This window comes from Xiphias gladius, chromosome 18, assembly GCF_016859285.1.
Source record: "Xiphias gladius isolate SHS-SW01 ecotype Sanya breed wild chromosome 18, ASM1685928v1, whole genome shotgun sequence".
Classification (NCBI taxonomy): Eukaryota; Metazoa; Chordata; class Actinopteri; order Istiophoriformes; family Xiphiidae; genus Xiphias; species Xiphias gladius.
Window position 1 is genome coordinate 30,163,518 of NC_053417.1, and position 16,569 is coordinate 30,180,086.

Consider the following 16,569-nt stretch of genomic DNA (forward strand, 5'->3'; position numbering starts at 1 on the left):
TTCACCAGTCCTCGGCCTCCCTCGTTCTGCTTAGTCTACAGTCTCAGGGTGCTGGACTTGGGGTGAAACCCTCCATCCATTGTGAGGAGCTTTTTTGTCTTGATATCAGTGGCCTCTATCTCCTTCTTTGGCCAGCTTATTATACCAGCGGGGTATCTGATGACTGGCAGGGCTTACGTGTCGATGACCCTTATCTTGTTCTTCCCATTCAGCCGACCTTTCAGGACCTGCCTTACTCTGTGTAGGTATTTGGCTGTGGCTGACGTCCTTGCGGCCTCTTCAAGGTTCCCATTTGCCTGCTGGATCCCATTTGTAGCTGTCCTCAACAATGCTGATTTCTGGTTCATGTCCGTTCTGCTCATCTTCCGTCTCTTTGATACCATCCGACCACATTTATCTAGTCCGTATGACATTCCAATGTCTTTGCTGTAAATCCTGGTGAGGTGGATCAGTGAGTCGATGTCTCACTCATTCCTGGCATACAGCTTGATGTCATTCATGGACAGGAGGTGACTGATGGTTGTTCCACTTAGGAACTGGTACCTGTAGCCACTCTTTGAGATGATCTGGCAAAGGGGGTTCAGGCCAATGCAGAACAGCATATATATATATATATGCGTGTATATATATACACACACACACATATATATGTATTCACAAATACATGTACACATATACATACACATATATACATATATATATGTGTATATATATGTAGAGCTAGAAAAGATGTGGGGAGTAAAGGCAACAGTGGTGCCAGTGGTAATTGGAGCACTGGGGGCTGTGACCCATAAACTGGGAGAATGGCTCCAGCAGATTCCGGGTACAACATCTGAGGTCTCTGTCCAGAAGAGCACAGTCCTAGGAACAGCTAAGATACTGCGCAGAAGCCTCAAACTCCCAGGCGTCCGGTAGAGGACCCGAGCTTGAGGAAGATACACCACCACCCCCCCATGGGGAGGGGGGTTAAAAGAAATTTTTGGTATTTATGTATATGTAAATATGTATATGTATATGTATATGTATGTGTGTATATATATATATATATATATATATAACTGTAACTGAGCAGAGTCGGTTTCAGATGTTTGTTAGACGTAAACAGATGATGGCAAACATGTGAACATGTGTGTCCAGATGAAAATGTAACCAAATCACTGGAGCAATGAGGAGGATTAAGATGTTCAGACAAGTGAATGACTGAATGAGTTTGGCAAACATGATGGAAAAGGCTTCAGTGGCAGCAAGGATTAATTAAAATGTTATAAATAAACAAGTGTGTAGTTTGTTTAAGATGAAGAAACAGAAAAGAGGAAGCTGATCGATCACATCTCGTATCTACAGTTTGTCAAATACTATAATAACATTTGACTCTTTTACTTAAGATGACTGAAACAAGGAATCAGTTATTAAAATATTTCTCAGTTCATTCTCCGTTAATCAGTTAATTAAACAATGAATTATTCCAGCGTTATGCAAACACATCCTGTTTCAAAAACAGAATCATAGGCACTCAGTTTTATAATATCCTGAAAAAGTCAAACAAACAAAAGACTCATCCTCTTTCTCTCTCTCTGTCTCTGTCTCTGTCTGTGTCTGGGTCTCTCACCCACTCCCATTCTCTCCCTTCAGCAGCAGACACAACAGAACACAGAGCATCATGGGAAAGAGATCAAGATCAGAGCCCTGGTCAGACAGAGTCTTGGTCGCACAGTTTCCGGTTCAGACAGGGCCCGTTCACTCAGCGAAGACCGGAAGCATTTGGACGGTTACACAGGTTCTGTTCTTCCGGGTCAGAGTCTCGATCACTCTGAAATAAAATAATGGACACGACATTAAAGTGACAAGTGTCAGCTTCAATGACCAGGTTTACATCAATATAGAGAGAAGTGTGTGGGAGACAGAGCCATGTAAACACACAGTGCCCAAATTTTAGGGGTTCAAAAGTAATTGGACAGATACACATGAAGTCAAACAGCTGCCAACTGCACACACCGCTAAACGAATGTGGCCATATGTGAGCCAGACGCCCTCCGAATGTGGTCTGAGTGACAGGATCTCAAAATGCCTTGGGTGTATTCACACCTGGATTTAGAGCCTTCCACTCGTGATCACCTGAGACACATGCTAATGCCAGGTAAGAACAGGGCAATAGAGTCCTGGTCCGACAGAGTCCTGGTTACACAGGTTCTGGTTCTGACTCATCAAGTTCAGGTCCTCAACAGGCCTCAGTCTTATAATAAACCTTTGGATTTTTACGCCAGAATGTCTCGGTCACATTTTAATAGTTTCGTGGAGCAGAAAACTGAGGAACTAAGCGAGCTCTGGTCTGAACCTCTCTAAACTGTTTTAGAAGTTAAAGATAACGGGACCTGGATACAAAACTGAAGACCCCCGCACTGCCATGTCGTTGACGCTGGGGCCGGCCACAGAGGAACCCTGGGAGGATTTAATGAAATGCAGAACTTGTCTATGTCTTTTGATCCATTTGTTCCATCCACCACTGCCTTTGAGCAAGGCACTGTCCTCCGAGTCCAGACCTCAGACTGACAACAGACCAGAACTTCGTGGTTTTTGTTATTTTTATCTTGAGGAACAAGGAGTGATTACAGAGTTCACCGTGGTCACGGCTCAGTTTTCTCTCCGCATGTTCAAACCGTCAGAGTCTCAGCAGTGGAACTTGTCTTTACCTCTCTCTCTTTCTCTGTTTAATGACTACCCTCACGTCCTGAATTAAAAGCCAGCTCTCAGCAGCTGCTCTGATTGGTCGGTGCTGACCACCGCTGCGTTAATGTTCCCATGGAGCCGTTTAACCACGCAGACTAACTCTGAGCGTGAACCTCTTGTACCAGTCACATGACTCATACATTCGTCAGCCGTCCTCCAGAGTCCTGCAGCTTCAGTAACGCAGCTAAACATTACACCACAACGTGGACACAAAATACTGTCATTTCCCTCCACGTCTGGAACCAGACCTACGGCCTCGTCTGTGCAGAGAGTCACTTATTACCTGCACAGCGATGGTTCCAAAATAACCTGCAGTGCTTCTTCGTCCAGCTGTCTGTCCGTGCGTGATCGTCCTCTACATATGTCCTCTGGACCTGGAGTCGCATATAATAATAACAGTTGAGTCGGACTCTCCTCCACGGATTTAACACGCGTGTCAGGGACCTGAGGGACGCGTCGGACCGCCGCAGACCGAGATCTGTGTTTTAACGGATCCCTACGGGATTATCTCCCAAACTTCCCTGCCGCTGGTGTCCTGCTGATGTGTGGCGCTCAGAGCTGCTGAATGTGAAAACAGACAAATACAGGAGGAGTCTGAATGTGAATGGGGGGGGGGGCTATTGTTCCGCCGGTGTCAGCCGGTCATCAGTCAGTGTGAAGAGAATCCAGAAAGCAGCTCAACTAAACTGATGTTACCAAAATAAAAGTTGGTCTTAACCATGTACAGTGTCAAGAGAATAAAAGCAGTAAATAGGTCTAAATAGATCCACATTAGAATCAGTAGAATCCTGAATCAGTTCACATCAAAAACATCAGCTGCACAGAGAGAGAGACACACAGAGACAGAGAGAGAGAGAGAGAGACAGACAGACAGAGACAGAGAGAGAGAGATACAGACAGAGAGAGAGAGAGACCGAATCAGACAGAGAGAGAGAGAGAGACAGACAGAGACAGAGAGACCGACAGAAAGAGAAAAAGAGAGATATTCTTCATCAAGTTGCATCAGTGTAACAGGATCTGAAGTTTTTCAAAGTAAAATCCCACATCCTGTCTGGTGTGAAATCAGAGTCCATGGTGTCAGAAAGTCTGACTCCACCTGAGATCTTTTAGTTTTTGTTGTATGTATTTGGAAAAAGTAAATATATAAAATGCAGTAGTAAAATGTGGGAATTATATGATACAGTATCAAAAGATGATTGAATGAATGGACCACAATGGCTCTCAGTAGAGCATATACCTCCGCCAGGCCCAAATCTGGAGGAAAATGTTAATGAAAGTGATCAAAAATTCCTGGATCCACCCCTTCGACCGGATCTGCCCTACAGTTTAACGGCTTCTTCACCGGCCCACTGCCCGTCCCTCCACCAGGTTTGGTGCAAATCGGTTCAGTACTTTCTTGCGTAATCCTGCTGACAGTTCAGTTCGTCTTTAAAGCCATTTTACCCTGAGAAAAGTCATCAGTTACAAACCGGATAATGTAGCTGTTAGTGGACAGGGTCTGCAGCCAGCAGCTCTTAGTCACCGACAAATTCACTTCTTTCTTGAAACTCTTAACTCCAGCGCTACCCACAAAAACCCACACTTTTCCCTTTTCCTGTCAGACTTTATCAAAAGGCCTTATTCTAGTAACTCGACTTCAAATTTCACTTTGCATCATTTTTCGCCTGACCATGAAAACGCCGCCACACCCGTCAGGTCGGATTCCTGTATAAAATAAGATTTTTTAAATCCGATTAAGCAAAACAGAGATCAACGAACTTCCTGCGGGACTTTTATTTTGTTAGTGCAATTTTATTTCGAAACAGCGGGGCGGAAGTAGTTGGTGTGACTCTGCAGCTTCAGCAGTGACTCTGCGTCTGCAGACCGAGACTCAGAGAAGATTAAACCCGCGTCCAGCTGAGCCGAAGAAGGAGCTTCAGCTGGTGTAACTCGACTTTACTGAGCGAACCCGCTTTTATTCCGGATTTAAGCCGGCTGAGGACCGCTGATGTTCGAATGGAGCCCGAAGCTCGGACCAGCTGCTGATCTGCCGCAGACAGGATGGTTCGGACTCTCCAGGTATCTAAACGGAGCGAACTGCTACAGGCACAGACTCCAATCCCGGGACCAGAAAGCTCTTTTATTCCATGTATTTTCTCATCAGTCTGGTTCTTTGTCGTTTTACGTCTGTGGCCGATTTTGTGAAATGTGGTTTTCAGACCTGAAACTCGCAGGTCACAGTGACAAACTGATGGATAATGAGCAGCTGCAACAAATGGTCAGAGATACGCATCGAAGTTTCCTCAGTGAGAACGGGTCACGGATCTGGTTCTGGTTGAAGAACTGTTTCCTTAGGTAGCTGCTCTGTTCTCAGGATATGTTTCAGATATTCCTGTAATGTGTCCACATTGTTCCTGTAATATTTCAAAAATATTTCCTTAATATTCCCATAATATCTGCGAAGTATCCTGCAGTGTTTCTGAGACGTCTCCGCAGTGGTCGTTTAGTTTCCCCACAAACATTTGTGTGTTCCAGTGTGTGTGCGTGTATTACTGTGTTACAGTGTTGGCGCGTCTGCTACAGTGCGTTTGTTAGTGTGTTACTGTGTGTTACAGTGTTAGTGTGTTACTGTGTGTTACAGTGTTAGTGTGTTACTGTGTGTTACAGTGTTAGTGTGTTACAGTGTTAGTGTGTTACTGTGTGTTACAGTGTTAGTGTGTTACTGTGTGTTACAGTGTTAGTGTGTTACAGTGTTAGTGTGTTACTGTGTTAGTGTGTTACAGTGTGTGTTAGTATTAATGTGTTACAATGTTAGTGTGTTTGTTAGTGTGTTACTGTGTGTTACAGTGTTAGTGTGTAACTGTGTTACTGTGATTGCTATAATGCGTTTTTTAGGTTTTTACTGTGTGCTAGTGTTAGTGTTTTACAGTGTTAGTTTGTTACAGTGTTAGTGTGTTACAGTGTGTCTTACAGTGTGTGTGTGTGTGTGTGTGTGTGTGTGTGTGTTGACGTCTTTGCTGCACTCCCGAGGGGGATGGTTGAGGTGTTCAGGGGGTCACTGGTTGTCTTAGACACAGTCACTTTTGTTCTTCCTCTGGTTCCTACACATGATGTGAGGATCCAGAGGTGGAGAGAACCATTAACGCTGTGTTCCCATCATATGATGGACGATAGAGATGACAGGTTCTCGTCTTTCTTGTCACGGATGTTCTTCTGAGTGTTCACGTCATCAGACAACCTCAGACCACCGGCCAACGGATACGAATCGGGCTGGTGCTCAGATGTGGAGTCTGATGACTGTATATTGACCCGTGGTAATTATTTTACGTAAACATCATGATTAGTTTTTTAGCGACCGGCGACAGATCTGTGGTGTTTGGGACATGTGACAGTGTAGAAGTCAACTTGTCAGTGCTCTGTGGGGACAAACTGTGGCGGAGACACTCAAAGTTCGATCTTTCTGTCACAAGCAAGGACTCATGTCTTTTTTCAGCTTCTCGCTGACGTAAGTCGTTTTGCGTGTGTCCTCATTTTGTTAAATCTTTACAGCAGAGGTGGAGGTTTCACACTTTTAATTACTTTGATACTTTGTGTTACTGTATGTTATGGTGTGTTACTTTGTGTTACTGTGTGGGTTACTTTGTGTTACTGTATGTTATGGTGTGTTACTTTGTGTTACTGTGTGTGTTACTTTGTGTTACTGTATGTTATGGTGTGTTACTTTGTGTTACTGTGTGTGTTACTTTGTGTTACTGTATGTTACGATGTGTTACTTTGTGTTACTGTGTGTGTTACTTTGTGTTACTGTATGTTACGGTGTGTTACTTTGTGTTACTGTGTGTGTTACTTTGTGTTACTTTGTGTTACTGTGTGTTACGGTGTGTTACTGTATGTTACGGTGTGTTACTTTGTGTTACTGTGTGTGTTACTTTGTGTTACTGTGTGTGTTACTGTATGTTACGGTGTGTTACTTTGTGTTACTGTGTGTGTTACTTTGTGTTACTGTATGTTACGGTGTGTTACTTTGTGTTACTGTGTGTGTTACTTTGTGTTACTGTATGTTACGGTGTGTTACTTTGTGTTACTGTGTGTGTTACTTTGTGTTACTGTATGTTACAGTGTGTTACTTTGTGTTACTGTGTGTGTTACTTTGTGTTACTGTATGTTACGGTGTGTTACTTTGTGTTACTGTGTGTGTTACTTTGTGTTACTGTATGTTACGGTGTGTTACTTTGTGTTACTGTATGTAGACTCTGATTAGCTCCTGCATCCATGTGTTGGCCTGAGTGTGTGTCCTCTCTCTGCCCAGAGGAAGGACTCACACACTCAGTAACTTTCGGTGTGTTGAATATTTAAATCCTGCATTTGCATCTCTTTGTCTGCAACTGCAGCCTTTCACCGCGCGTGTGTGTGTGTGTGTGTGTGTGTGTGCGCTACTGCTCTGTAATATAAATGACACACTAATGATGAAAATCTTCAGTATGTTTGATGTGTTAAACATCTCTCTCATGTTTTAATGATAAGTTTATATCTGACGAGGCTCGTGCACTCGTCTGTGCATGTGTCTGTCATGTTCACGTCATGTTTACGTCATGTTTACATCATGTTTACATCACGTTTACATCACGTTTATGTCATGTTAGGGGTAGGAGAGGTGAGAATAACACCGTCCCCGAACACACAAGCCCCTTTTACACAGAGATCCCACTACATTGCTGTTAAGAAGACCCCTCACTGTTGCGGCTTTGCTCGTTGACACTGAACCAAGCAAAGTTGGAATAATGCCGCCGCCGTGCGTGATTTCAGACAGTACGCTGGCGTTCTGCAGTCAGACGCGTGACGTGTATCACAACCGTGTCGGCGTCTGTCCCATCATGCCAGATCGATCCGGCTGTGTGACCCAACTCCACTGCCGGCTTAAAGGCAGAGCGACAATGCGTCCCCCCATTCCGTGTTCGTACCTCTTATACAGGGCAGCGAGACGGAATAAAGGCGCAACTTTCCTGCCTTGTCCAGGCTGTAGTCCACAAGGTCAAATACCTGTGTGTGTGTGTGTGTGTGTGTAACATATTCAGTTTCTGGTCTGAATGGAAAATGACAAACATATTGTGCAGCTGTGTTATTACATCATTTTTACAGTGAAGTGATTACGAGAAAAGCATTGAATCTTGTGGAAGCAGGTAAAGTTTGAATCAGTGGGAGGCAGAGAAGTCGTGATTTACCTGGACATTTGCTTTAATGACATAAAGCAGAGTTTATATTTTTACATTCATTTATTACACATGTTCAGGGTTTTTATCATTTAGACAATCCTGTAGGGGGATAAATTAATATAGTCGTAACTGAATATTATGAAAACTGTTCAGGGTTCAGTTGGCAGCTGGTAAATTTTGGACAAACCCTCATTAAATGTCAATTTTATTCTATTTCTTTATCCAGGAGGCTGTGAAGTAAATATTGATCTCAAGTAAGAGAAGAGATGATTTGTAGCAGATAATTGCCAGCTATTGACCATCTGCAGCACCTGGGCAGTAAACATGACCTCATGACCTCAGTATTTCTAAAATCCTGTCATCGATCGCTGCTGTTCATCGTTTTATTTGTGCAGCTCTTTTTTGGCTGTTTTTTAACTTTCACACCTGGTGACATGGAAAAAAGCATTTAGAACAACAAATCATCGACAACAAATAATCCAAGTGTAGTACAGGAGACAGAACGTTCCCAGTACCAAAGGTCACATCAATAAATAAAAACAAAGAAAAGGATCAGCATATGACTACACCACCTCACCGGTGCCTCTGAACATCATCGAATCCAAACCAGAGGCAAAATAGAAAGAAGTATTAACCTGAGGAAAGAATTAAGACGGAAATTAGATGCAGTATATAGGACATTTGTAAAAACATACATTACACTTCCGACTCTGAAAGAAATCCCAGTGAGAAGAAAAAAAACACACCACAACACATTTCTTCCAGAGGAATAACACGACTCAGGAAACAATAAAAGACAACAGTGTAAAATAAAGGTTGACACGCAAAAAAAGTAAAAAATATAAAGAGGAGAAACTGTTCTGAAGCCTTTTTAACCAGGAAGTCCAAGATAATGGTGTTCTGACCAAAACAACAAAAACAGATACGACCGGGACATGTTACAAAATCAGAATTAATGACACTACATGTGATTACAATACAATGAACAAATGTCGCCGTAAAAACAACAGAGAGGCTCTGAAATCAGAACATGTGCATTTATGTTTATCGTGATCAGACTGTGAACGAATGGGACAAACTTCCTGTGTCAAATATGTCAGATGACAGCAGACAGAGAAAGATGAGATGAAACAGGGCTGTGTAAGTCTAAGATGTGCATGCAGACAGACCAGCAGATCTGATACTGATAGTGTCAATCTATTGATCAGTGAATGATATCTGAGCTGCTCAGTGAAGGTCTGAAGACAGAAACAGGACAGAAGCTGCAGGTCTGAACTCGACTCAGGACACAGGAATGTTAGAGAGGGAGGGGGAGGAGCAGGATGAAAGTGGTGAGGAGCAGAAATAACAGAGGGGAGGAGGAGAACATTTGGTCTTACTGTGTGTGTGTCCGTGTGTGTGTGTGTGTGTGTAACAACAGGAAGCGGTAACACATCAGTCATTACCATCAGAAAACAACCGTCCGTCACTTTCACACACTGATGTCAGTGTAGTGTGAACTAACAGGAACGAACAGACGGTAACATGAACACCGCAGTCTCCATACAGGTCCTGTTCTTCAGATATGGTTTAACTAATCCAGACTAGCCCACTGTTATCAAGCTCAAATAATCCTGTTAATTCTCAGATCCTTTGGTTCTTTTAACTCAGTCTGAAGATACATTTCTTAATCCTGGATCAAGTTGTCATGTGCTCTCATTTTGAAATAAAGGTAGAGAGTGGAGAGTTGAAACCATGATCGCCAGTCACATGATTGGCTGAGTGCTGATCATGTGACTGCAGGTACATGTTGTTACTGGTGTCGTTAGTTCCTCCCTGAGCTCCACCGTGTTTGACACTTTGATCAGTGCTAAACATCAGGTACCAGCAGTGAGTGTGTTCAGACCACAGGGGTTTTAATGAGCTTCCCTCTGATGGACGTACAGACACTTTACACTGAGTCAGAAACCTGCTTTGAAAATGAAACCTCAATAAAATCTCTTGTTAGCAGCTGTAACTACAGAAGAGTGAGCTCTACAGTTAAGTACTTCATCAGTTTTGATGATCAAATGACAAAATCTCATGTAATTGAAAGGAAAAACCAGCGTAAAGTGTCTCAGTCAGGTGTTGGGCCACACCGAGCCTCCAGAACAGTCTCTGGACTCTACTGGAAGGATGAACTCCAGTCTTCCTAAAGATATTCCCTCATTTGGTGTTTCGATGACGATGGTGGAGAGCGCTGTCTAACACAAAGGTTTGTGCACGTTTTTGGTGCACAAACATTTATGTTTGTGTGTGTCGTTGTGTGAGTCTGTTTGTGCGTGTGTCCTCATTGCAAAATGTGGTCCTGGAGACTCCTACTGTAGCAGGAACTACCACAGAGGCGTTTTCGAGGACTCTGGCAGGTTTGTGTCTCACTGTCTGTGTCTGTCTCTGTCTGTGGACAGATGTTGTCCCCACGATAGCGTCACAACCATTCCTGATACAGTCATGAAACTTTACGGGTGTGTAGTCGAGATCAAGATGAAGGTCGAGCTATAAGATGGGTGTGGTCCAAGAAAGGGCACCAGAAGTAGGGGGTTTGGAAGTACGGAAGGTGTTGTGGGTCCCCCCACTTTACAACCCGGGTCCACATTGTTGTTTAGTCAGAGATCACTGTTGCCCAGTTTCAATCATTTCCGTCCACTCTGACATTCAGTAAAACTACAGACCATCTTGTGATGGGATCACAGCAGCCGCAATGCCTGTCGAAATGTAGTAACGACTACCGAGTACTCATGTGATAATGCAGTAATGACTACTGAGTACTACTGTAATAATGTAGTAAGGACTGAGTACTACTGTAATATTGTAGTAAGGACTGAGTACTACTGTAATAATGTAGTAACGACTACCGAGTACTCATGTGATAATGTAGTAATGACTACTGAGTACTACTGTAATAATGTAGTAAGGACTGAGTACTACTGTAATATTGTAGTAAGGACTGAGTACTACTGTAATAATGTAGTAACGACTACCGAGTACTCATGTGATAATGCAGTAATGACTACTGAAATAATGTAGTAAGGACTACCGAGTTCTCATGTGATAATGTAGTAACGACTACCGAGTACTTGTGTAATAATGTAGTAACGACTACCGAGTACTCATGTGATAATGTAGTAATGACTACTGAGTACTACTGTAATAATGTAGTAAGGACTGAGTACTACTGTAATAATGTAGTAACGACTACCAAGTACTCATGTGATAATGTAGTAAGGACTGAGTACTCCTGTAATAATGTAGTAACGACTACCGAGTACTTGTGTAATAATGTAGTAACGACCGAGTACTCCTGTAATAATGTAGTATCAACTACCGAGTACTCGTGTAATAATGTAGTAATGACTACCGAGTACTTGTGTAATAATGTAGTAAGGACTGAGTACTCATTAATAATGTAGTAACGACTAGCGAGTACTTGTGTAATAATGTAGTAAGGACTGAGTACTCATTAATAATGTAGTAACGACTAGCGAGTACTTGTGTAATAATGTAGTAAGGACTGAGTACTCCTGTAATAATGTAGTAGTGACTACCGAGTACTCGTGTGATAATGTAGTAACGACCACTGAGTACTCCTGTAATAATGTAGTAACGATCACTGAGTACTCATGTGATAATGCAGTAATGACTACTGAGTACTACTGTAATAATGTAGTAATTACTGAGTACTCCTGTAATAATGTAGTACTGGCTACCGAGTACTCATGGGTCTGAACGTCAACATGTTGACTAGAGAGTAGTTTTTATTACACATAGTAAAAGTAATTAAACTGTGAAAATTACATCGAGAGGTTGTAGTGATTCCTCAATGACCTGCATGTTCTCATCTGAAATCAGAATTATATCGATACTCTTCAATATAGACCTAAGAAACATCTGTACCTGAACATGAGTTCATGTTTGGGGTTCAGTCTAAAACCTCTCGGTCCTGATCCAGCGGTCGGTAAGCCCGTACCTTTACGGGTTTGGGTTTAAGGACTTGTTGCTATGACAACAGGTCCAGATGAATTTCAAACAGCTTCAAAGAACCAAAAGGTCCAGACTCTTCTGGACCTCTGTCTGATCTGGATAACTCAGTTATGGGCGTACAAAGAGCAGGTGAAGTGGTGAACAGGTTAAATGTGAAGTATAAACCTGTTTCTCTCCGTTCAGAACCAGATCCAGACTTAAATCGGGCTGGTGATGGTCTGACAGACGGTCACTGTCGTTGTTCGGTTTGGTTTGATTTTTGTGTTTGCCTGTTAAACACCGGTGTGTTTACCCACAGCGCTTTACAGTGTCTGTCTCATTCATATGCAGTAGATACACACACACTGCATATACATGCTGGTTCCTGCTTCTATATACATTTAAATCAGTCTAGCAAGGAGAGTGTAATGAGATGGCTGGATATTATTCTTCAAGCAGAAGAAAACATACAAATGTGATGTAAACGTCTGTACTGCGGCCTGACTTGAGACCTTCCCGACAGACGATGTTGTTACTTCAAGCGGCTCTGTGCTCTGCTGTTTCATCCTGGACTGATGTTCAGCTCTAGTGTCTGTTTAGGAGAATGTTCGCCGGGAACAGTTATTATTGTTGTGTTTTCACCAGGCCGCTTAACACGTTTTCTCAACCCAAAGGAGTGTCTGCAGGTAGATCAGGTGCCTCTCACACCGACTGCTTTTTAGCCTTTAATTGTGCAACCACATATAGAGTCCACCTGGGACAGGTGTATATTTGTTATTGGCAGAGGGTGCAACGGGAATTCAAACGTATTGGTTCACAGGGAACTGACGGAGGTGTCCAGGCGCCACGTGCACACACATTAAAAACAAGACGGAAAGACAAAAGACATACACACACACCCAGCTAGTGGACAAGGTAGTGACATCATCACAACAGTGTGCAGCTGTTATAGCAGGATGATGTGATGATGAAAAGGACTGTTACCACCTGACTGTCTGTGTGTGTGCGTGTGTGTGTCTGTGTGTGTGTCTGTGTGTGTGTGTGTGTGTGTGTGTGTGTGTGTGTGTGTGTGTGTGTGTGTCTGTCTGTGTGTGTGTGTGTGTGTGTGTGTGTATATGTGTGTCTGTCTGTGTGTGTGTGTTTGTGTGTGTCTGTCTGTGTGTGTGTGTGACTGTGTGTGTGTGTGCGTGTGTGTGTGTGTGTGTCTGTGTGTGTGTCTGTGTGTGTGTGTGTGTGTGTGTGTGTGTCTGTCTGTCTGTGTGTCTGTGTGTGTGTGTCTGTCTGTCTGTGTGTGTGTGTGTGTGTGTCTGTGTGTCTGTGTGTGTGTGTGTGTGTGTGTCAGTGTGTGTGTGTGTGTGTGTGTGTGTGTGTTACGTCCTGCCTCCTCTCTCTGTGTATAATTAGCAGTCCATTGTGTGGGTTGTTGTCTTGCAGCCTCGGCATCGAGCTTTAACTCTTTCCTCACCAACAGTCGCAGTTTTCTGTTGTTGTGTTGTTTGTTGTGTTGTTTACAGTCTGCAGGTCGTTCTGCCGGGGTCTGTGATAAATCCCAGACAACAGGGAGCCGGTGTGTAGTGACAAGTTTCAGTTACATCGTAGTTTTTTCAGAAACAGTGCTGTTAGGGTTCACGGTGTCACACAGAGTCATTATATAACACTTCCTGATCCTGCAACTCTGTGAGTTCGATGGAGATTTGATTCCAGTTTGTGTGTCTATTGGACAGCCTGGTCCAGGACCTGCTAGACCTCTTCCACATGAAGCGTCTGAATGCTAAAACTCTGCTTTCATGTGAAACCCATCTGTGTCCACACTGAGAGAGTGTCCAGGTGGTCTTAGCAGGGAGCTCTGTCCCCAGTCAAACCCCTGAACGACATGAAAACAGGTAAATCTCTTCTGCTTCCAACTCTTTTCAGTTAAAACAACAAAACAGCTGGGGAGCGAGACAGACAGGCGGCTGGTAACATCTGTATTTTCTGCTGTGATGAGATCTATCCACGTTTAAACTGATGGAAAAACAGAGAAAGTTAGAGGAGACCAAAGCTCGTCTTCTTCACTTCACTGTCACACAGCTCCGACCCTCACTGAGCAGCTACAGGTTCGTTTAGTAAAGTCTCAGTTTACCCCGAACACCAGAAACACTGAGCTGCACTTTAACGTTTAAACCCCCCGGACACAGTTTTAATAAAGATCAGTTTCAGTCCGGACTGAGGTTGAACTGAGAGAAAAAGATGATTTTTAGATATAAATGGCTTCATGTGGATGTGGTCTGAGTCTCGTTCAGGTGATGGGGGTGTGAGGGGGCCGGTAGCCTCCACCTAAAGAGGAGAGATGTGACTCCTGGTCAGTTAACTGTCCGCTATTCAGTTCAAGAGAGAATGTTAAGGATTTCAAGTTGTCGGATGCTGATGGAGCTGCTGAGTAACAAACCTCTATGACTAATGTAAACTCGCAACTAACATTTAGTTTCATTACTGAGTAATCTTTTGATTATTTCCTTAATCTTTTAGTCTGTGCTATAGTTTGACTGAGACAGAATCTTTGAGCCTGATACTGATGTTTGAGCTTAAATAATCAGATAACAATATATAAGCTGATATTAATTTTCTTTACACAACCCGCAGCATGAATAAACACTTTAGATAAGTTTCCTTAAATGTGTATTTTTTTAAACAACTTGGATCTAGATGATAAATGTCAGAAAACAGTGAAAAATGTCCGAGGTGACGTCTTGTTTTTCTGACCAACAGTCAAAGAACCAAAAAGATTCACTTTATGATCATGTACGATCATGTACATTTGAAAAGCTGAAACCAGGAAATGGTTGATGTCTTTGCTTGAAAAATACTTTAAAAATAGTGCAGAATAACGTTTTGTCGATCGACTCATCGCTTCAGCTCCAGAGGACTGGAACTCATCACTTCTGCAGATTAGAAGTCGGTAAAGTAACGGGATTAGTTTTTCGGTGAGTAATAGGTAATGAGTAACTGTAACTGGCACACTGTGTGAAACAAAACTTTGGACTTGGACTCCTCCTGATTTTACTCTCTCACACTCGTTTCCTTTTTTTTCATCGCTCATTTCCTTCTTCCTGTTTCCTGTTGGGCTCCACGTCCTGTTCTCAGGGACGTCCAGTCTGTTGTCCTGCAGTCAGAGGACATCTCGTTATGCTGGACTCTGGGCCCAAAGGTTTCAGAGTTTAGAGAGGTCAGGAGGTTTCTGAGGAGGCTGACGTGGTGCACTTTATGTTGTTCACCGATGTAGTTTCTCTGCAGGTTGTATTTGTGCTGCTGTTGGACTGAAAACATCAGAAGTTAGGGCATTTTTTTCAAAGTTAGTGTTTATGTCAGAGACACGGACACAGTTTAATACAGACCATGTGAGTTTATGTTTGTGGACACTTCACTGAAAACGTGAAATGTGAAATACCACTGTTGGTGGTAGAGCGGGCTGTCCACTGATCTAAGGGTTGGCAGTTTGACCCCCAGCTCATCCTGTCTGCGTACCGAAGTGTCCTTTGGCAAGACACTGAATCCCAACGTTGCCTCGCTTGTAAGTCGCTAAAGCGTCTGCTAAATGAGTAAATGGAAATGGTGAAAAATGAGGCAGTGATGCAGTGAACTGACGAGCCCCGTTAATCTGACGTCTCCCACAAAACACTGAGTCCTAACCAACCACCAGTTTACTAAAAGATTTTTCAGGAATCAGTTGGACAAGCTGCAACTAATTTACTCTGTATATAATGTCCATAATAAAATGTCCATATCCACTCAGGGAGGAGTGGGGATGGGGTTAGTTTAATAGAAATTAGTTCTACATCGTACTAATGTCAGAGATGGTAAATGTTTGGACTGATCACAGAAAACCTGTTACTAATACTGTGGTTCTTCTTAAAAGGACTTGATATTATAATTTGCTGGGCAATGATTTTGCCAACAGTAATAAAGTAATTTAATAAAATGACATGTTTGAGCAGTAATCACAATTTAGCTAATGCCTAACATATAAATCCAGTGTTGGCTGACTGATGTTACTTATATCAAGCAAAGACATTTTTAATTCTGCAATGTTTGAAACGTTTACACAGTGAATATGAAACAACTTCAGGCTACTGTTCATTCATCGGCGTTCAGACTGGACTGTCAGTAAAAAGGGAGTTTTTCCTCACCGCTGTCGCCAAGTGCTTGCTCATGGGGGAATGTTGGGTCCCTGTAAATGTAACTATAAAGAGTCTGGTCTAGACCTGCTCTACATGAAAAGTGCCCTGACATAACCTCTGTTACCATTTGGTGCTGTATAAATAAAGCTGAATTGAACTGAATTGAATAAAGTTTGGATTTAAAGGCCTCAACAGAGGCAGGCAGACTGATGTCAGCAGCGAGGTTGTTCCAGAGGGAGGGGGCCCGATAGGAAAAGGCCCTGCAGCCTGCTGACCTCTTTTTAACCCTAGGGACAGACAGGATCCCAGTATTCTGAGAACGTAGAGCACAGGATGGAATATAAGGTTTAAGGAGATCAGACAGGTATGAAGGGGGCTGCCCATTTAGGATTTGTCTGTCATTAGAAGCACCTTCAAGTATGACCTGGCATGGACAAGGAGCCAGTGAAGGGAAGCTAAAACTGGTGTAATGTGGTCACATTTTCTGGATTTTTAAAGTCTCACCACAGTGTTCT

At 43.0% G+C, this 16,569-nt stretch overlaps 1 protein-coding gene across 4 annotated transcripts in view; it reads left to right on the top strand.

The window, feature by feature from the left end:
* Window positions 1-16,569, top strand: part of ccdc120a (coiled-coil domain containing 120a) — a 45,399-nt gene that overhangs the window by 14,778 nt on the left and 14,052 nt on the right. For 2 of the 4 annotated variants that reach the window (XM_040153254.1, XM_040153256.1), the window contains exon 1: window positions 4,611-4,785. The exons of the other annotated variants lie outside the window; for them this stretch is intronic. Coding sequence is in view for 1 of the 2 variants with exons in the window: in XM_040153256.1 (XP_040009190.1) it covers window positions 4,768-4,785 (18 nt within the window). In the remaining variant the exon portion in view is untranslated. Of the gene's footprint in view, window positions 1-4,610; window positions 4,786-16,569 lie in introns of those variants that run through there. 4 annotated transcript variants of the gene reach the window in all.